Source organism: Poecilia reticulata, chromosome 17 (assembly GCF_904066995.2).
Source record: "Poecilia reticulata chromosome 17, P_reticulata-male-v2, whole genome shotgun sequence".
Taxonomy (NCBI): Eukaryota; Metazoa; Chordata; class Actinopteri; order Cyprinodontiformes; family Poeciliidae; genus Poecilia; species Poecilia reticulata.
The window spans coordinates 25,697,190-25,720,478 of record NC_088846.1 but is presented as its reverse complement, the minus strand read 5'-3'; the positions used below and the strand labels follow the sequence as shown (position 1 = coordinate 25,720,478).

Genomic DNA, 23,289 nt, shown 5'->3' with positions numbered 1-23,289 from the left:
GAACAAAACAGTTTCCTGCATCAAAAACTTTTCGCCGGAGCCGTTCTGCTTGTTTTGAGTTTCAAACTTCACCATCTTCTCCTCTTGCCCAAAGACTCGTGGTTGGTGGCAAACTGAATATATATATTTTTTAAAGATGTGAAAAGTCCAGGAGAATCAGACACATCAAAGAGGCTTAAATAAAAAGATTTTCAGCTCCAAAAACCTAAGTCATGATGGAGTAACAAGTGGAACTGAACATTCCTCTTTGCTCCACTTTCGGAAATGATAAATTGAGATGAAGCAGCGAGTCATCGCCGCTGGCCCGAGCAGTGGAGTCCAGACACCTTGTCTCATAGCTGAGACAGCAGGACACAGAGGAGGCAAGAGTATAAAGGATACACCAGAGCTGGAATGAAAAGGAAAGATAATAAAAGACTTGATTGAAGAGGGGCTGAAGAAGAGAAGGAGATGGGAAATGGGGAAAATCAGAACTCCTTGCTGTCTCGTTCCAGCACAGCCCAGCGTGCGCCGGGCTTTGGAGCGGAGGGGAAGTAATAAGTGGCCGAACCGTGTGTGGAGAGATAGCAGAACAAAATGATGAGGGGGACTTCTTCACAGTGACGCTCCAGTGAAGGAACTAAGAAACGAGTAATCATGAACTGAAGGAGGGATGATCATTTTATCATAACAAGTAGCTGGATTAAAAACGAAACTTAAAATAATCTCCATGTGAATATTAACCAGGCTGTGTCATTAAACTGAGCTTAACAAGAGAACAAAGAAAAAAAAGAAGGAGCATCTAAAAACCGGGAAGATATTAAAGAGAAGAAGGGGAAGAAAAAGACCTTGGATTTATCTGATAATAGAAACGCACTATTCCCTCAAATGATGTGAAATATGATGAAATATCTTCACCCGTGCCGTGATATATGAAATGTTGATCTTGCTGGCATAATCACAGGGCCACATCGATTCAATCTAGTTCTCGGCGGCGGGGCAAAGCCCCCACGACTTTTATCAGCCAAACAAAGCCTTTGATATCAGTTGAATTTAACCCTGCTTTGCACCAGACGAGAGGTGGCTCAGAGAGAGAGCGGGAGGAGGGAACAGTATGTGGCCACTTTTAAGGGATTTTTTTTTTAAAAAGCTACATGTGAGTGATTAGAAAGACAAAAAATAGTTAAAAGAACAAAGCAGAGGAAAGCAGACTGGTTCCAGTGGAGCAGAGCTAATGAGAGTTCTGCAACTCTAACGGAGATAAAGATGAAGCAAAACAGGAAATTAATTGTTAAGGGACATAAAGCCCAGCTGAGTTTATTAAAGCAGATGCAATGACCAAAAAAAGAAAGCTTCTTTTCTTTTCTTTTTTTTCTTTTTAATAGATACTGTCTTGTATTAATGCGAGCAGGAAGGTTTTGTGTGAGGAAAGTGTCGCTCCTTGGCAGAAATGAATGATATGATAACTGTCGCCGATGCAGGATGGCTTAATACACTTTAAGGCCTTAATTCTGGATAATTTATTTTAAGACCCTTTTAAGGACCTGCGGATACCCTGGAGGAAACAAGTGTAAGTGGATAGATGGGTAGATGAGATGAGAAAAACAGACCTGCTAATAGAGGAGATTAGACAGCTGGGAAAGCGTGGAGACAGATGGGTTCCTGCATTAATACTGCAGGACCAAAAACACAAGAGACATGGAGACAAAGAGATGGACACGAGGCGAGAGAAAACAGGTGGAGAAGCCCGAGCTGAAAGAGGAAGTCTGCTGCAGGAAAGGCGAAAGCACAAGACCTCGCCGATTCCTTGTTCTTGCTTTTTTTTTTTTGTTACATTTCAATGCTTGATTATCTAATTAATTTTATTATCAGATAAATACAATACAAAATTAAGTTTTAAATTGATGATTTCAGTTATTGTGGAAGAAAAAAAATCTATCCAAACAACCCCAGCTGTATGAGATAAAGCAGTTACCTCCAGATTTTTAGAAAGCTGAGTTCAGTTCCCCACCATGTCACTGCCAGACCCATGAAGTTAAGAAATCACCTAAATTGCTCCTATCTGAGAGCATAAGATAGGCTGAAACATCTAAAAGGAATCTGCACGTCATTAAGATAAAATAAAATAAGATGAGATAAGATCAGAGGAGATATACTTTATTGTCCCCTAAGGGAAATTTGTTAAGAGCAGAAATGAAGCGACTGCAAGATAAAAGCGTAAACGTACAATACGAATACAATTTGGACAGATTACAATGATTTTTATATAACAATTAAAGAATCAACAACTTCAAAAATATCAACAGCAGAAAATCTCGAACATCTATCAGAGCTGAAAAGATGACAGGGTCATTTTTAAGTCTGTTGGACTCTCATCAAACCGCGGTGAGCCATCATGTGTGCAGGAAACAAAACACTTAACTGTTATTATTATGCATTAACCCCAGAGTGCATCGGCCCCTCAATCAAGAGGTGAGCAACAGCTAACGCACTGAACCCATCGCTTCCGAGTTAAGATCAGAGTTCATGACTCAAAAGTAGAGGGAAGAAAAAAATCAGCATCCATGGATGAGTCCCAAAGTAAAAAAAATAAAAACATGCCTGACCAAATATAACACAAAAGTCTGAGTCACGTTTACCTAAAAATACTTTGATGCTTTTTAGGAAAATGGTCGACTCACTGATGAGTCAAATGAAGAACATTTTGTGTCCCGTTACATCCGGTGTAAAAGTAACAGCATTTCAGGAGGAAACGGATGTTTGAGACCTGAACATGTTCCTGTGATGGATGAAACCGTGAATTCTGCTCTTTACCAGACAAATCCTGAAGAAGAATGTCGTCTGTGAGAGGACAGTGATCCAAAGCACAAAAACAAGTTCGCTATACTGAATGACTCACAAAGAAAAAACTGCCGGATTTGAAATCACCTAGTCAAAGTCTGAATGTAAATCTGAATGAGATGCTGCAGCATGGCCTCAGAGAGGCTGTTTGTTTTCAAAGACTCTCCGATGTAGCTGAATTAAAACTGGTCAAAGAAGTGTCAGAATTATTCCAAATAAGAAAAAAAGCAGATTTCCACTTATTGCAGAAACATATTGGCAGTTATTCCCGCTAAAGGACGATTTCTTTTCAATTACAGCCACCTAACATCTTTCCCATCATGAAATGAAATCATCTGAAAACTGCTTTTTGTTTTTACTCAGGTTATGTTTTTCAGAATTATAACATTTATTTCATTGTCCAGAAGAAAAACCCTGAAGGAATCTGTCAGAAGGAACATTTTTCACAGTCCTGTGCAACTTGAACATCTGTCAAAGATTCCTCTTTCTAGTGCAGATCTTAAAAATAGCTTACAAGGCTCTTTGTCCTCCTACTAAATATAATGCCTCTCGTCTGCCCATCTGTAGACACTCGAGCTTCCTGGAAAATTTCCTGAGATTTACAGAATCAAACCAAAATATCTTAACTGAAGCTGAACATGTTTATTTTTAACGCTGCATCACGCTTCATTCCTCATTTTAAATTTTGTCCTCTTGTGTCGTTTCCCTATAAGCAGAACAAAAAATATCAACTTAAAAGAGGTTCCCATTTTTGCAAAGTGCAACACAATAAGCCTGCTCTCATCTATTAAAAGATGGTTATTTCCTATGATATTCATTTAGTTACTGTGGGTCTCAGCCAGGACTTCAGAGCTCAGTGAGGGAGGAAGAAGGATTTTATAAAACTACAACCGTCTGAAAAAGTGTTCCTATGACAAAACCACTGAAAGATTTAATTTCTACCCCCTTTAATGGACTATCTGTAACTATAACAAATGGGACCACATATTTACTTGTTAGCCAACGATTAACTTTCAGCCAGACAAATAAGAATTAATGGGGATATTAGTTTTGTTTCACTGAAGTAAAAAGGCTTTAGAGAAACACACTTTTTCAGACGCAGGTTTAAAATCAAGGTGTTAAAAATGTGCCTGGATGTTGCAAATGAGTAACACGGTCTGAAGATAAAAAACACAAAAATAACTTTCAGAACAAGATGCACTGAAGAACAGAAAATCCATCAAGTAAACAGGAATTTAAAAGAAAGTTGCTGAACAAAAGGACATGTTGAAACTTAACAGACAACAAACAAGGTAAATGGTGCCAAAATTACCTCAGATCCCCGAATATCAGTCACATTTATTTTTTTGATCAGGCTAATTGTTCTGCTCAGAAACTAAGCTAACTGCAGCTAGCAAGGTGAGCTAATACACGTGTTTCTGAGCATTTTGTACAATGTACGTTACTGATAAAAGGACATAAAAAGAAATCATGAAATCAGCCGTTGATTTCAGTTGTCTCTTCTGTTTCCATGCAGAATCGCCACGCTCCATTTTAATGTCATACCTTTAGAAACATCTGTTGCTTCAAACTTTGCATGCAAAACAATGCATGCAAAGTCACAGCTAGTAACATTGTTACTAGCTTCAATTGTAAATATTAGTAACTTCACTGAGTTCAAAGCTGATTTAATAGAGCTGGTCATTCAACCTCTGTCTGCAACACAGTTAGGTTGGGTTTTATGTCATTGCAATATCTAATTTCTCACATGAAACAGAACATAAAATCTATCAGAAAGCAAAGCAGGCAGCAGAGGGTTTTTTGCAGAGTTAGCAGGGGCTCTGCAAAGAGAACGTTTCTACAATTCAGCAGGAAGGAATGTTAAATGTCCTTTTATCACTGAAAAGGGAAAAAATGGGAACTAAAAATGAATAGGAAGTCTTCAAAGGCAATGAACATGATATAATCTGTACCACGTTGAGATGGTAAGACAAAATATAACCTGTAATCTCACTCTAATTTTCCTTTATTCTCCAATTTAAGTTAGAAATGATTCAATCTTCACTACTGTTTCTCCACTGTACTAAAACTTTTCCCTTTAATATTTTTTTTCTATAAATAAAATCTTTTCATAAAGTTTGAAGAGACAAATTCGAACTGAAATCCCTCCAAATCTAGATTGCAGACAATAAAGTGAACCCTGTAAAGCATTTTGACGTTTTGTTTTTTTAAACAAATTACCCCACCAGAAGAAAGTGAGCACTTGCTCTTAGTCAATCTATGATTTTATTTATTTGTCATACAGTTTCTCTCCTTTCCGTAAAAGCATATCAGCCGACATCAGACAGGCTATCATATGCTTTGGAGCAATTTACCAAGGTAATGGCTCTCTGGTGATTCACAAACCAGACGGGGAAAGACTCTTTCCTGCCTGGAGGGAGGATGAAGTGGGCAGGTTTCAGCCGTATTGATGGCTGCGATCGTAGCTTATTCATTTCATCTCAGCTAATCCTAACCGTTTTTACAGTTTTTCACAGGTAAGCCATGTTAAACAGCGGCAAATCGTCTGCTACTCCGCAAGAAACCAGACAAACGTACGACAGAGAAAGATGCTTCTTTTAAAATGTGGAGCATGAGCTTTTTTTTTTTTGACATTTCTGAAAAACTATTGATCCACATCACATCAGTCAAAGTTTTCCCGACGTCTTGGAGAAAGCTCTCTGCAGAGTGCATTAACAACAACCGTAACGGGACTGAAAGGCTGCCGCTGAGACTTTTCAAATCTACCAGCACTTGAAAGATGGCTTTTCAACTGTTTGAGTTTTCGAGACTTTCATTTTTCCATGTGTCCTCAAAATAATCTTGTGGAACATGAGTGCGGAAAGATGGAGGAGGAGAAAGGCACAAAGAGAATCCAAAGTGGAAAATAAAAAATGAAATTGCTTTTTTTTTTGTTTTAGGTTATTGAAATAAACATAAAAAAAATCCCGGTGTGATTTAAAGTAGTAATTTTGCGTCTTCCCTGCAGAAATACACATAAAACCAAGTCTAGTGAGGCAGACATCAGCTCTGTTGTAGTTTCATATTTTTCTTAAAAGAAGGAAGGTGCATATTTCTCCTTTTTTTCCCTGAGTTTGACATTTTGGCACTCCTGACCTTTCACAGGTTGTTCAGAAACACTGGACCGTAAAACTACAGAAAAAGAACTGCAACAGAGTTATGACTGTGAAATCTTTTCTCCCTTTATCTTCTTTTTTGACACCACAATGAGAGTGCCCTTCTCTGTGTTTCTAATTTACTCACACACCTAAACTAACTCAAGCAGACCTCAACAAGAACTAAAGTATTGCACATTTTCTCTGTGAAAGTCAAGAATGCGGTGATGAGCTAGAATTTCATTCATAACAAACTTAGGAAAAAAACGTTTTCAATCTGCTTGCTTAAGTTTATTAGCAGAAGTAAGGATGAAAGCGGAATAGGTATAAAATCCACAAGGACCTAGGTATATTTGGGTAATATAGTTAGCTTTTTGTACATTGCTAAGAGGTGTTTGTGTTGCCAGAGCTCGTGGGAGTGTGCTGCTGACTCAAACAGGCCTCAAAGAAAATTAATTTTCTCCTCATTCACTGGCCTGAAAAATGTCTGTTTCAGTTTTTCTGTGGCTTAGTAAAGTGAACGTGCAAATATCCCTCAAACGCTCAAAGTCTGCTGAAATGAATACACTGTGAAAACATTAAAGGAGAGTTTCAGGTAATTGAAATCATGCGATAAACAGAAATCTGCTTTTTTTTTATTTTTGCTTAACCTGCCTCCGCCAAGATTCTGATTCTTTTTGTTCGAAAGTTCTATTACGGATCATATTTTGGCCCAGCTTTGTGAGTCAGACATCACTTTATTTAGAAACCATGTGGGAATTCTTCCAGAGAAACAAAAAGCTAATTAATTTTTCGGGACTTATTTGTGTCTCAGCAGCACACACTCATAATATCACACTGCAGCCTTTACTTTTATCCAAACTGATCATGAATCCATGTTAGGGATAAATCTGGGATGCATGTAATGCAGCTTTTTATCTTGTCAAGGATGTTGGCTTATCTAATAACACAGTTATGTGGGCCAAAACATGAAGAAATGAAGCAGGTTTTGTGGAAGTAGGCCAGGCCCAGTGGCCAATGTGACTAAAGGAGTAGCTTCTAGTTTTAGATACGAATGGATGGATAAACGGACGGATACCAGGCATACTTGAGTAATATACTTACCATCAACGCTATATAGATGGTAAATGAACTTTCCCATCAATCAAACATATTAACAACTGAATTTATCAGATAATAGCTTCTACTTCCCTGCTGTGAATCCTTCAAAGCTTGCAGCACAGCAAGCTGAATTCATGTTAATCTCTGAGGTCTGCAAAGTGTCAAGTAATGCTACAGTATATCAGGTCATAATGAAAACTATAGGGTGAGACATATGGACTTAGAATAATGTTTCTTGGTACCATTGTGATAAAGATAAAGATTATAATAAAAAAAGCAATTTATTACTGACTGTTTTGTGTATCTGTATGGCTGTGACTGCATGGCGCAGCATTCATAGAGCCACAAACACAAATTTTGTTCTTGAAAAACGTTCCTGTCTAAAACAGGCTTCTTCAAGACGCCACTTAACTTAGTGTGATTTATATCTGCACACAGTAACTGCATTTAATCGCACTTTTAAATTCTCTGAGATTTATTGACACTCTTGTGGAACAAACAATGGAGAAAATATCATAAACAACATTTCCGATCATACTGTCAGTTTTTATTTTGTTTTATTTACCATCAATAACTGAAATTTATCATAACAACAGTAAATCAAAGTTCTTATCAGGGACGGCTGGAAATCATATTATGTGTTCCACAATATCAGATCCAGAGAAAGTTTTTACTTAGAGTAAAAGAAACTTTAACTGGATCAAGACTGAATCCAGTCTTGATCCAACTTCAGTCATTCCTGAAGTTGTTGAGAAACAAGTCGAGGTCACAGGAGATGAAAAAAACCCACCAGAAGTGGATAAAATCCCTGCTTGTTTATGTTGCTATTATTCTCTTGTTTAAATGAGTTTTAACAAAGTTTGTACCCTTCAGTCAGTGATAGCCGTGGTTTATTTTGTGTGCGGGAGTCCTTAGGGAACATCACCATTCAAATATGCTGACTTGGTTACTTTCATCCTCTGCTTTCGGGATCAGATTTTGGATTGAACATGTGGGGGTGGATTCCTTCAGCGCTGCACCTCAACCTCACGTAGAGGAGAGGAGCGTTGAGGAGGAGCAGCTGTTGGAGTCTAAGCAGAGGGGACCAATTTGCATTTTCAAAGATTTTGTGCATAATAATCTAGGCAGGAGATTTTAATGAATAAAAAAAAGGATAATCTTTTTGTAGGGGTTTAATCAGTGCTTAGAGATAAATTTATATAAGTCGGTAAAAGTTTCTCCCTTAGGTGAAACCAATATATACATATATTTTATAGAGAACCGAGGCGCTGTGCACGCTTATAAAGCAAACACAAATTGCTTAATGTTACAGACTGATGGTTTCACAGAAAGTTACAGAGAAGCACGTTAAAAATAAACGATGAAGGAAGGAAAAAAGAAAGAAATAGTCCTTTTTATTCTAGTAGCAAACTTACACTGAAATATTGTTAAAATCCAACCTTAAATGTCATCACATTCAGCGAATGGAAAATCTCACATGAAGAAATTATTGCTTTTAACAAAATCACTGGTGCCTCCATGAGCTTACCTAATTTAGCCATTAAATAGGCATTAGTTCCAGCTTTGTGGGCACCATGATATCAATGCTTTGCTCCAGTCTGGCTCTGGCCGTATTGGGAGCTGCTTTGGCAAATCATTTTCACAAGATTGGAACACGAAGACAGAGTGATCTTTGACCTTTCCTCCTTTCACAATCTCTGTAGATCATCCAATATCCCAGAGCCTCTCTTTATAAGCCCTTCTCATGAGCCGACCTCACAGCTTTTCTATAGGGCTGGTTACTGAGACAGGTTGATGTTTTCTTTTTATTGTCTGGTGCTGATTTGGCCAAATAGTCTGGATCAATATCTTGCTGAAAGACTCAGTGATGACCCATTTCCAGTTGCTGGCAGAAAACTCCATTTAATTGAAATGACCTAGTGAAGAGTTCAAAATCTTCAATCGGAGATCTCTGGTGCTGAGGAACGGGCCCACAGCATCTCGGATCCTCCACCTTACTTTTCAGTGGCAATAAGATGCTTTCCAACATATTCAGCCTTTGGAGTGTTTTTATAGAAAAACTCAGTTATTATCATCTGACCAGAACACAATATGCCAGGTAAAGTTGAGCAAAATCCACTTTTACGTGTTTGATGGTGGGAGAGAAAATACTTTTCCTGGGCTTGGATCCCAACTGATAGGTTTACATAATATCATAATAGGTGATCCAAAACGCCGCATTGCCATTATTCTTAGTGCATTGAGGCAAAATAAACTGAGGTTGTCAAACATTGTTTTCATTCTCACATAATCACATGCAGGAATTTTCTTGTAACCATTTGATGACCTGAATAGACCAACATCTGCTTTACTAAAATGGCATGTTCTCTTTTCTTTACCATTTTGAGGAGTAGCTTGTGGAAACAAGCCTGTGTCACAACGTAGGAATTATCAGTAGGGCCTATACTTACGCCATTCATTTTGTTAAAACACGTTTTTCTCAACTTTGCTTCTTTGTTCTCTTACACTGCAAAACCACAAAATCTTACTAAGTTGTTTTGGTTTAGTTTCTAGTGAAAATATCTTAGTACACTTGAAATAAGACACAACTAACTTACACATAACCTCTAAGCAAAATATAGGAGCCATGATGTTGATGAAAAAGTACCAGTTCCACTGGCAGATTATTTCATAACAAGATGATTTTTTCCGTTTTATAGATGAAATAATCTGCCAGTGGAATTTTCTGTTTTTGTGGTGTAATGAATGCCTGAATATAATCAGATTAAAGGTTTTATTGATCAATTTCTTCAGCATGAGAGGCTTCTAGTGCAAAATCAGAATCAACTTATGCCAAGACTCTTTACATGCTTGATGAACCACTTTTACATATTAACCTGTGCAAAGTCTCATAAATTCACAGAGAGTATCTGACTCTGTGTGTGTGTGTGTGTGTGTGTGTGTGTGTGTGTGTGTGTGTGTGTGTGTGTGTGTGTGTGTGTGTGTGTGTGTGTGTGTGCGTGTGCGTGTGTGTGCGTGTGCATGCGTGTGTGTGTGTGTGCGCTGTCTGATAGCAGACAGTGAACCAAACTACTAAATGAAAACCTAAAAACTCTGCTCACCCTCATGTAATTAGCACAAATGCCTTGAGGGCAGGTTATTATGAACTGCTGAGGGTAACAATAAATTTTTCACAGAAACTGAGGTCGGGAATTCATGTAACTTCTGGCTTTTGGCTTTAAACTCACCTCTTGCAAAAGCGAGGATGTGCTACATCAGGGGATTCATCTTTTTTAAACATAAAATAATTAAAGGATGTGAACACACCTCTCTAGCTATCAAAGGCAGTCAGACAAAAACACTGCAGGACATAAAGGGACATCAGTTGGAAAAGAAAAAGAGAAAAATCTCCCCCTGCTCTGCGTGAATCTGATCTTAATTGATCAGTGAGGGACGTGTCGGTGTAAAGACGTCCAAAACCAGCAGGATAAAACTAACGTATAGTGATTACCTCCTCCTGTGTTTATGCTTTTAAATGAAGGTGAAGAAAGATAAATAGCAAACTGCAGCGCAGATTAAGACTAATATTAGGTCATGTTTGCTTTTTGAGTGTTTTTTGTTATTATTAAATGAACCAATCAGCATCAAACATGCCTTCAGATAAGGGAAATACATTTTTAGGATAATCCCTGATGGGAGTTTTCCATTGTTGTTATACGCATCAGAGGTGTGTCTTAGAATATTACAATATCAGTAGATGTGTTTTAATTGACCATACAATGGAATTACAAAAACAAATTTGCTTATTTGAATCACGTCAATTTAAAAAAAAACAAAAAAAAAAACGTTTTGTGATACGTTTCTACGTTAGGATTTTTTTGGACTGTTTCAACATTGGTGTATTTCACAAAACTGAAATGGAAATACGTTTTTGCATCACATGAGCCATGCGATCAACAACTAGATATATATATTCTAGATATGCTACACACAAAAAAAATGTGAAAATATCTGCGAATAGGCAGGGGTCCACTGAACAGTATTTAATTTTTGGATGAGAGATTATGAAACCCAATAAACTGCTTTTTAAATTTTTTATTCAATTTAGGTATTACATAACATATATAAAGAGGGCGATTAAACTTGCTGAAAATAATGTCCATGTACTATAAAATATATTCACTCTCTTTGGTTAGAGTGATTGTTCGTCTTCTTATATCACATTTTTCACTCCACCTCACTTTCCATTAATATACTTGGATTAGCCACTCTGGATTAGCCAACTTCTGTTACAAAGAAATTATATGAGCACATTTTAAATCAGATTGCTGAGATAAATTAATAGTACAAAGATTGTCCTAATTTCCTTAGATGCATTTGTACATACCTGGATAATTTGTACATGGTGTGTCTAGTTTCTAGTGCAAATATTGTAAGACATTTAAGACAAAACTAAGTTTTAATTTTTTAGTAAAACATAGGAGCTTGTTTTAAGTCAATAATTCCTGAATATAGATTAAATAAAAGTGCTGGTTCCACTGGCACTTAAAACAGGAATAATATCTTTCTACAAGTGGAAAAAATCTGCCAATAATTCAAGAATTATTTACCTAAAACAAGACAATATCTCCTGCTGAAAAGTCACTTTTAAGTTACTTTCATCTTATTTCACGTATACTAAGATATTTGCACTAGAAACGCGACAAAAGTACTTGGTAAGATTTTCTGTTTTTGCAGTGTGATGCATTAGCTGAAGCTAATCAGGTTTCCAGTTCAACTCGTGGCTCAATTATTACATTTTTACCTCTTGGGCAGAGTTCAGTTCATCTTTCACCTTTTGCATTTCCCCCATTGATTTTTCATAATTTGTTTGGATGAAACATTTTTTAAGGTTGGCTAAAAGACACAAATGATGTCAAAGAAGTGGTGGGAAAGAGGCCAAGGTGAATCTCACAGATTGGGAAGTGTGTATACCAAGTGTTTTGCCGTTGGAGTGCTGATCCGGGATCAATTTACGCCCTCAGATCAGCGAGTACAGTGTGATCAAGGGAAGCTTGCGGTCACTGAACCCCAATCAGCTGTCGGAAAGGCAGGATAATTAGGGAACTGGAGAGAATATTCACAAGCAGATGGGAGGATGGAGGCGACATGTGTGGGAGCGAGGGAGAGAAAGAAGAAGAGAGGCGGTCTCTTTTTGGCAAGGGTGTCGGCTAAATGCTTGAAATGTAAAACAAAAACTAGACGGAGTTGAGTGGTGAGGAGACGGAGTTTAAGGGAGGGAAGCGCAATCATCAAGGTGGGAATGTGGTGGAGGTGGGATCAATGCGGGCAACTGACAGAGAGAGGGAGAGGAGCAGGAGGGAGAGGAGCAGGAGGGAGAGGAGCAGGAGGGAGAGGAGCAGGAGGGAGAGGTGCGATGCAGATTAAGGGTGAACCAAAGAGGGAGATGAAGAGATGCAGGAGCTGTGAGGGAAATGGAGACAGATATATAAAAATATTGGTCTGTAACTGATGTAGTTTGGTTCAGCATCACAGGTTTCCTGCCTGTTGTGCCAATAACACAAATTTGAATTTAAGAGAGTTCTTGGCAGACGGAAAACTGCATAAGGAGGCAGGAGGCAGATGAAACGCGGAATATGCACACAGTATGTGTTGGGATAGAATCCCCCTCTCCCTGAATGTTTGAAGTTGAAAGAGCATGGGAAAGATCGAGGGAGGAGGAAGAGAAGTTGATGGAGGAAGAAGGAGTAAAAATAGCTGCTGTGACCAGATCAGCAGTTGGACATTTGGAGATTTTTGCGTTTCGGGTCAGAAAAGTCGACATACAACAGATGCAGGAAATAAGCAACGCGTGCTGTCAAGTGAATGTTCTACTTGACATGTAATAGACATGCAAATGTTACATCTTCTCAGCTTGGAGATCGCATGATTGCATTTTCTAAAATGATTTAGAAACCTTATACAGTCAACATGTAGAAAGATCTTAAAGCTCCAGTGCATAAACTCTTGGCTTTCTCCAGGGAAAAAACATTTCAACACACATATATTTGTACATCTATTTCTTTTGAGTTTAATAAACATCAATTTAAATCTAAAACTCTGCAGTCTGCCCTCTTTAGTACTGAAATGCTGAGTCTTTGTTCAATGTGGGGGTTTAATTTGTTGCTTTTCTTAAGAAAGTTTCTGCAAGTTTAAGTAACTTTAATCTAATAGACATTTTAAGATTTAAATTCAGGATTTACGTAAATTACAAAAAATAAGTCATGTAAATAAACTAAGTAACTTACTTAAAATGTACTTGCCTAAAAAAACTTTCAGCAAATTAAATACAAGATTGTGAATTTAAGTGGATGTTTTTTCTGCTCCTTGCTTGTTTTACACAGGTTGCTCTGCTTTAACATCTTAGTGTCGTTGTGTTCTATTGGAATTTGATGGTGAGACCAGAACAAAGTGGTGCATAATTACGTAGTGGAAGGAAAGAAACATGGTTTTCCATTTCTTTTCAAAGTCATTTACCTGCTGCAGCTGGCAGTGTTTGGACAGCAGCTGGAGGTTTAAGCTCGACTTGACAGGGAATAACCCGGAGGAGGTCAAAATTCATTTAAATGTTAAATTACTCTGAAACAAATCCTCAGTGCATCAACGACGCAGAAGAAGAGATAACTTGGCTAATGACATGAGTGTGATCTTTGAGGTATCTTGAGGCTACTGAATACTTTATGGTGGTTTACGAACTTAAGATCACTTGCTTCTTGGCATTTGCACCTCGGACGCCCTTGACCATTGCTTTGAGTGGTTGACCCCAGGTGCTTAAACTCATACACCTTCAGTGCATTTTAACATCAACAACACTTTGTGCTTTCCAAAACAGAAACATTCCTAAGGCTAAACCAAAGGTTGTACTATATTTGTTACAATCCACAAGCAGGCAGTTTTTCCTGCATGAGCCTAAAGCTAAATTCATGATTAATGCTTCCACTCACGTGCATTCTTGGCTTGATGCATGCTTCATTATCTTTATCTGTCCGCCAGCCCCCTGTGGCAGACACAGAGGAGCTTGCATAAGTGCACAAAATGTGCACACCGACTATGCATGTGACAGGTTAAATCTCCCATTCAAAAAAGCAGCTTAGATGAGTTAGACAGAGCAGAAGAACAATAAGGATGCTTGATTTGAGGAGAGCTTCTGCAGGAGGATCTGTGAGACACTCAGAATGCCTCAGTGAAAGTGTAGAGAGATGTCAGGCCTATTTAAAGCCCCCACATGATAACTTTCACATCAGCTGACTCCATTACCGGGGAAGCTATTTGAAAACAGCTTGAACTTTCGCCGACGCCTGATTGTTTCTTTAAAAATAACGTGGATACGATTAATTCAGGTGCACCAAACAGCAAGACGGACGATCAGAATGAACAATGTTGCCAGGAATTACCGACAGATGAAGAATGACTTACTACTCAAGGTTAAATGTAAAAAATGATGGAGTCTCTGTAATTTCCTGTGAAATGCTCAACAGGAGGAGTAAACGCTGCAAGTCAATGACTCGATGCAACCTGCTGGGTTTCCTTAGATATAGAACCTTTTTAATCAATTTGAATAATAAACTGAACTCAACTGCACTGCTTCATAAGTAGATCATTTGGAAATTATGTATTATTGGGTTGAGATTACTGGAGTGCCTTGAGATGATGTTGTGAATTGGCGCTATATAAATAAACTCAACTGAATTGAACTGCTCTGGTTTCTTCATTTAAATGCTTTTCTTCACATAGTAATTGGATTCAAAGATTTTTGTTTGTATCTCTGAGATGCTACAAGCTTTGGTTTAAAAGAAGAACAACATTATTTCATACCCTGCGAAGAAAAAACCGTTGGAAGTGCTGAAACAAAGCATTTTGTTACTGCATGAGTCATAAATGAACTGCACCTGGATGCTCAGACCCATAAAAACTGTTAGCACCGATGCTGGAAAAGAGGCTGCAAAGACCAGACAGCTCCACTACAACACATTGTCCCTCTGAAACATTTAATTAGTACAACATTTTTACCAGCAGTTTAGTTTTTTTTCTGTTTGGTGTGCAGATGGATTCTAGTGTTGCAGTAGCCATGGCAATGAATAATTAAATATGCACACAAAAGGACAGTTTGTCACATATATGTTTCAAACCGTTTTTTTTTTTTTACCACGGTCCTTGGAGGTTGCCAGTTCTTCATCAAGTGAGACCTGATCAGGGGTCAAACCATTACAACCACAAACCTCAGTGTGTTTTATTGGATTTTTATATAATAGACCAACAAAAAAAAGAAGGACATTATGGTACAGGAAGGAAACTGATATTTTTAAAAGTTTTTTGCAATTAAAAATCTGAAAGCGTGTGCTGTGATGGCACAGAGGTTAAGCACAACCCACATATGAAGACCTTGGTACTCGACGTGGCCGTCGCGGGTTTGATTCCTGGCCTGACGACCTTTGCCGCATGTCTTCCCCTTCTCTCATTATCCACTTTCCTGTCAGTTCGCTATCAAATAAAGGCCACTAGAGCCAATAAAACCTTAAAAAAAAAACTCTGAAAAGTCAATACGTTGTAGGATCCCATTTTTAGACTGATTTTTATATTTTTTCAAAAGTAGATGAGGCTCAGTTTGATTAGATTATCAATATTTATATCTGACAAATTATTCAACTGAAATTGCATCAGGACTTTAACTAGACCTTTTACACATGAACTAGATATCTTTCATGTTAGCTCTTGGTTTTTTGGACTCTTTTGCGGCTTGTACCAGGTTTTCCTCCAGTGCTGAACTGCGTCTTGCTCCACCCACTCTTACACACAGGGACATTTATTTCCCTGTAACTGCTGACACAGGACAATGCTGCCTCTGCCATGCTTCAGTACGGGGGTTAATGTGTTCAGGGTGATGTGCCGTGTCAGTTTTCTCCCATGCAGACCAAAAAGATAAATTCTAATCTCACCCAACCAACGTGGACTCCATTTTCCACGTTTCCTCTTACCTACATCTGAGAACCCGGCTCAGATCTCCAGGGTTCGCTGTCCTGCATGTTTCAGGTGTTTTCCTGACACACCTTAAATGAACAGGTGATTACAGGCGTCTGCAGCTCTTTGTGGCTCGGGGGTTAATTCAACCATTTAAATTAGTTGTGCTGGAGATGGATGTAAAATGCACAGGACAGTGTTCTCTGAAGACACTGGAAACCACTGCTCTGTGAGTTGTGTCACACTGTGACTCCCATATTATGAATAGTTTTTTTCTTTGATAAAAACATGCATTATTGAATGCTATAACTCAAAATAACAAAAACTTGTTGGATTTTGGCTTTGTTTATGTTTTAGTTTATAAATCGTTAATATATTTATGCAAATGTGCATTGCATTGTATGTTTGCATGAATATCTGGTGGGTGCTGTGGCAAAGTTTCAGATCCAACCAAGACCAGCAGATAAACCCAACTCAGCAGCATTCCTCTGCCATATACCCCCACACACATGTCTTGTCCATAAATCCTGTTTATACACAAGCTCAGAAATTCATTACATCCCTTCACCATTGAAATAAAAGCTAAACATCAGAGCGCGACCTATTGGCAGACTATTTACCTTACCCGCATCAGACTAAACAGCACCAGCGCACGTGTGCAATTTTCAGGGGCCTCCCGATCGATATGCCCCCGTAACTAGATATGATATCGTTTTTGAAAATCCATCACACCTGTAGGTGCAAGCGCCACGCATCGTTTATAATGAAAAGAGAAAGAGACGGGGGGAAAGGAGAAAAAGAAGTGAAGGGGCCTAGGGTGTGAAAAGATTAGAAAAGTGTGAGATGTAAGGGAGGAAGATGAAGGAGAAGAAGTAGGAGGGGAAGAAAGAGGATGGAGACGAGGGGAGGAGAATTAAGGAGACTGATAGCTGAGCACAAGGTCCAGCGGGCGGAGATATGTGTGCGACTGTATGCCTCACAAACCCACCCAAAGTGGGGAGCTCATGAAGACTAATGTTATGACCTTGTGTGGCGATAAGGCATGAAGATAAAGTAGTGTTGGATAAAATAACTGAAAATATACCAAGAGGAACAAAGGTGTGTCTGTGAGTGCACAAGAGGGAGCAAACGACAGCCGAACAGACTCAGGAAGAGACCGAAGAAATATGAACAAACACAAATATGGCTCCACCGTAAGACATCAAATGAACAGGAATGGGAGAAAGACGGGTAGGAAGCAAAAGATTGCAGTGACAGATCAATCATGTGTCCCTGTGTTTCCTCACATTACCTCATATCTCTGATTTACAAATAATCAGTAGAGCCGATTATGGAAAGGGTTAAAGAAATAACCACTAATTTTCTTTTTGAAAAACAGTGTAACTGCTGTAATTAATCACATCATAAATTAAAATGAGTTCAATACGTTTTTATTCTAATGAATTTTGTATTTAGTGACATGATAATCCATATTATTTATGATTTTGGTTGTCGGGTTTTATTTTTGGACATTTATAATATGCTCCAGTGTTTAAGAGTCTTTTGCAAAATTAACGTTTATTGATCGCAGAGAGGGCAAACTTGTTTTATTACACCATTATCAATATACAATACTAATAGAAAACTGTCTCAAAACATATTATTGTTTATCAAGATGATTACTGGTACAATTTATCGTCCAGCAAAATGTGTTATTGTGACACTTGGTACTTGTTTTCTCTGTGTTACGAAAACATTCTGAAATGAATGAATAAATAGATAAATAATAACAAATACATTTATGGATGCGCCTCATCATCCAGAGAGAGATGTTCCATAATGATGTCTCCCTTAATTAGTCCTGAATACTTGTCTGTTTCATTCTTTTAACTCGTTTCAAATAAGAACACAAACAGCTGAACATGAAACACGCAAGCCAAGCCTTTATCTGATGCACAATGTGCGACAGTTCCTGTTGAGATAAAAAACATTTACTGATAATGCTATATTTACAGGCTGAACATGTACAAACAGCTTTCATCCACTTCTCAGTAGGTCCAGCGTTGTTTGCAGCAGCAGCATTAAAACATCCAGCTCTGTTTAGGAATTAAAAAGCGTGAATGTTGGAGAAGTGGTCAGCATGTCGGCCTAAACCCAGAGAGATAACTCGGCTTAATTTACCACCATTAAAAACATTCAGCTCAGAGATTAAAAAGAAAACAGAAATGATTCTAACACTCATCTCTATATTAGTCTAGCAGAATGCAGTTTCATTCAACATTGAGTGGAAATCTTGGTTTCATTTCCTCACATGACATAAATTTCTTTATTTTTGTGAACTGTAAATTTCTGTCTCTTCTCTAAATCCGGTCTTAGACATCTGCTAAACATTTTTGGAAGTGAATTTGTTCCGTGTTGGTTGGGGAGGTGTTTCAACTTTCCTGGTCAAACTTATTGGCATTTCTGCTGTTAGTGCAACAGGAATGCTGTCTTACTTCCTCTTCCTTTCAGCTCAACCATTGGTTTTCTATTAGATCTTGATCATGAGACTGAGACAACTATGACAAAAGATTAAGTTTATATTTTTTTAACTATTTTTGTGCTGATTTGGTCATATGTGTTGTACAATTATCCTGCTGAAAAACTCGGTGACTTCAGTTTTCAGCCACCACCTTTTTTAAATTTAACATCTAGTATTTTGTCATGCCCCCCAAAAAAGCATCCCAGGGCCTTTAAAAGAGGAACCAGCCCTCAGCACCACAGATCCTCCACCATGTGGACAAGGGGCACAAAGTGATTTTACAAACTTTTCCACCTGGAGCGTTTGCTGCTGGGAAACTTGTTCCAGCCTTTTTGGATCAAAGCACAGTTCTTCAGTTACTTTTCCTGCAGCGTTTAGGAAACTCCTCACATTTACACTTGTAATTATATGACAGTAAAATACTTTTGGATTTTTTTAGCGTCTATATAGCATCCAGTAGTTTCTGCAAAAATCTTCATAACCCCAAAATGTCGCTCTGTGCTATATAGTTTTATAGTACAATAAGTTTTAGGGATGTTTAATTTTGAAGCTCTCGTAGCTTTCATCCGACTGTTAGCAAGATAAAGTTGGGCTCTCGTCCAGCTCAGTGGCTGATAGCTGAGGGAGCTGGACCTTTGTGTTGATACCGCTGGGAAACAGACAGACCTGGACGGAGAGGGGAGACAAGATGGAGGCCACTGATGATCTTTAGGCTGCACAGCAAAACCAGAAGCAACACAATTCCATGAGTTTTATGATATGTTGGCTGCTGAGGCCGGGAGTAAGAACCCAAACAATGACATCAGACTAATTAAATACATAAATGTTACAACGCATTAAATCTGGTCACTATGCACTTTCATAAAAGCGGGAAAAAAAATGTTACGTGGAATGGATCATGACTTTAAAAGAGGAAACCCTGAACATGAAGTCATGTATTAGAGGTTACACTGCAGGGAAATGTTTAAAAGTTTTCTGTGCTTTGCTGCGACAACGCTTATTGCATTCTGTCAGAAATAATCAGTTTATTCCTGAAAATCTAAGATTTATTTTAAGCGTCCTCTGAATTGCGTTTTTGGTTTTTGAAATTAGTTTTATGTCGGTTGAGATGAAGGCAGAAGTACGGCGAACTTTTATGCTGACATTGAGCTTTTTTTCTACAAAAATGAAAAAGAAAATATCGCAAAAGCCCAATTTATGACCTTTAATTGCATCCATCAAATATTCAATAAAGCCAGCTAACATGTTCACTCTGTTAAGTGCAAATCTTTGTTGATGCAACATGTTCTTGCGTGACAATATTCATGAGATGAACATGATTTGCTCTCTCAGGCTTTGTTTTCTAAGAGTTCTCGGTGCAATGGTGACGGAGAGCGAACTGTAAGCTTTGCTGATGCAGGAAGTCAGACAGGTAGAACATTCTCTGCAGATAGAGACAGGCAGGTGAGAAGACAGGAAGACAGGCGGCAATCACACGGCACAAACACAGCAGAGGTCAATGCTATCACGGAAACGAGCCGTTATTTCGTAGCATTTCATCATCATCATCATCTATCTCAGTCGTTTGTGCTCTTTCCCTCTTTCATGGCAGGATTTCTCATTGATGACAAAGCCATTTATGTCTTTCGTTTGTTCCCCCCGCTGCCGCCACCCTTCCCTCGTGGTTTCTTCCTTATCCTCCTTGCTATTTATGTTTCCTCTGTTTGCTTTCGCACACTTTCTCTCGTCTCATTCTCAATTTGCATCGGTTTTTTTCCCAGTCTTTTTGTCTTCCGATGCCGCGTACCCGGCTTACATCTTTGCTATTTTTTGCCGCTCTCACCTCTTCTGCATCGCTCGTCCTCCTCTTTCTCTCTTACATCATTTTTCTGCTCTAAACACATCTGCCTCTGTGTTTCCACTCTTCATCACTATTATGTCATTCACTTTCGATTGAAATTCTGTGCACCCTTTAACTTACTTTCCTACTTTCCTTTTAACAGTTATCATTCTCACTAGATGCCAGGCTGGTATCTTCCCTCCTTCTTCATTTCCACTCCCTCCATACGTTTTTACCTCCTTCCTTCAAATCTCATCCTAATTTCCATTTCCCATATTCTTAATCCTTCCTTCCTGCTACTGCTTTTCATCCTGTGGTTTTACATCATCCTTCCTACCTTAGCTGAGTTCTATTTCCTTCTCATCTGCCAGGCCCCGCTTTTGCAATATTTGAAACCTCATGTTTCCGTGTGTAATTTTCTTCTTCTCTTGCTCCTTTATTTCACCAATTTCTTCACTATTTTTCTTCTTTTTTTGCTCATGTTTTCATAATTATTAGAAGGATGTAGTATCGGTGTAACATAATCTTAAGATTGTATTTTCTAATTATTTATTTATTTTAATGTATTTATTTATGACGATATGTGATATGTTCCAAAGAGATTTTTTAAAACGTTCTCCTTTTGAGCCAAATTTTCCAAACGTTTTTTGTGCATCTGTATCCGAGTTATGATTTAAACTCCCTATTAGGGAAGCTTTCATCTAATTATTTTAGATTCAAATCCTATGCAGTTGTCCAAATTTAAAAATGTGCCATACTCATTTTTTCCAGTTCATTATGCTTTTATTTTTGCTGTCTTGGCTTCCATATCTTTTACAACATTGATAATGACATCCCACCAATTCATTCCATTTTCCACCAAGCTGCTGAACTGTACAGACTTTACCAAAAAACATAAAAATGAAAATAAAACATCTTTTCCTAATACTGTACTTGTAGCATTTTTGTTTTGAGCTCTGTCACAACCAAACATGACTTTTAATGATCTGAATGCACAAAGCACATGACTGATAGGTGTTTCTGTGTTTTATTTTCTTGAGCTGGGCAGTAAAACGTCTCCTTAAAAGGTCATGGTAACCCAGCAGACTGGCGTTGATGTTAATGAAGCAGATTGACAGCGGGCCGTAACAGTCTGCACTTTAAACAATCTGGCAGCCGCACAAAAACATCTGTCGCTAAAATGAAACATGCATTAGTGCTCTATTCAGGAGAATCCCACATCTGTTTTATCCTCAACCATTTTTTTTTTTTTTGCTTTGAAGCTGCTGTCACGCTCTTTCTTCATGTACAGCAGAGTATCTGGAAACGTGAATCTAAACTTGAAGAGCATTTAGTAAAACATGACATGTCACATCTATGAAGTATCTGTGTTACCTACTGTCTGACGCCCCAGATCACCGTGTTTTACACCATCAGGACAGGAAAAATAGAGAGACGGCAGTTCAGTGGACTGTTGTGGTCAGATAATTATCAAGGAGTAGCAATCAGCGTCGCAAAGTAAGTTCATCTTCGTGAGTGCAGACAGAGTGTCTGCGAAGCAGGTAGTGTCATCACTGAATCATTACATTGACATTTGAGAAGCACTTCAGTGGATTCAGTAGCAGTGACATATTTACGGCGTTTCAGGGTGGTGACATTTACAAAATAAATGTGTGACACCCCGCTTGGGTGAGACTGTGTATGCTACAGTTCAACAAAGGTCCAAACTTAAACTTTCAAAGTAAATGCAAAATAAAACCTACAGCAGGCTTGAGACCCAGAGAGAGCTAGATTAGCTTGTAAGTAATTCTCTAAATGTCTTCATTGAGTTGCTTATGGAAAACACCAGTTGAGTTCATTTGTTTAATTGTGGCTGCTGGACTTGGGGGTTGAGCAACAAAATGCAGGTACAGAAAATTGATTCATTTCTGTTTAACTTGTCAGCAATAAAACAAGATGAGTTATGTTTGTTTATTTCTTCTTGAACAAGAATTTACTTTGAACTGATTAAAAAAATAACAGTAAAATAAATCTGAACCAATTCTGACATGGCCATGTACCTCCAGTCTCTAAAGCTTTAAATTCAGGTCTTGTTTAGTCATCTCTGCTTAATAAATTTCCAATCGACCTCTCAGGTCTTGTAAACAGAATCTGTTAGTTGTTCTTTGCTGAAATGGGGGGACGGAGAGTTTGCTGACTTCAGGTGAAGGCTGCAGAATGCTCTGTCCTCTGGGAGTCAGGTCAGCAAACTCTCTCGGGTGTTTAAAAGAGCTACAAGGCTCACTGTTCTGCTTCACATCGTGTTTCTTTTTAAAAGGTTGTTCAGTCTCTTAACTGTTTTGGTTGCTTTTGAACTCTTCTCAGCCCATGTAATGAAATATGCTGCTTTATACAAGTAAAAAAAACAACAACAAAAAACAGATTCATTTGACATTTTGGGAGAAAACCCCATCCAACAAAAGAAATGCTCACATAACAGCTCTTAAATCTTCCTTAGCAATTCATAAGGCGCATTTCTAATTATTGACCTCTTGCTCTCCTCATCCTCAGCCCTGAGAGATAACCGCATCCAGCTGCACCGCTCGACTCCCACGGAGCTTTCCATCAACATCTCCGACGTGCAGCTGTCTGACGAGGGCGAGTACACCTGCTCCATCTTCACCATGCCGGTGCGCACGGCCCGGGCCACCGTCACCGTTCTAGGTGGGTCACGCAAACTCCACAGCAGCACGGCTTTCGCCGCGCCGCACACCGACAGACGAACTGTCATCTCGATTTGGACGTAGTAACGTTTTTGCTGTGTGTCAGGCATATTTTAACATCAACTCAAGCAGAAAGAAAAATGAAAGGTATGCGTGTCTATGTGTCTCATAAAAACGCTTTAAGAATTAAGTAGGATTTTTGGTCAAAGACAGCCTTTTCTTCTTTCTGCCTTTTGGTAGAACTTGTAGCTGTCAGAC

At 38.5% G+C, this 23,289-nt stretch overlaps 1 protein-coding gene across 5 annotated transcripts in view; it reads left to right on the top strand.

The window, feature by feature from the left end:
- The window catches only part of cadm3 (cell adhesion molecule 3), a 148,704-nt gene that overhangs the window by 63,323 nt on the left and 62,092 nt on the right, over positions 1-23,289 (top strand). For all 5 annotated transcript variants that reach the window (XM_008433970.3, XM_008433975.3, XM_008433974.3 and 2 more), the window contains exon 4: positions 22,880-23,032. In XM_008433970.3, coding sequence (XP_008432192.1) covers positions 22,880-23,032 — 153 coding nt within the window. The remainder of the gene's footprint in view (positions 1-22,879; positions 23,033-23,289) is intronic.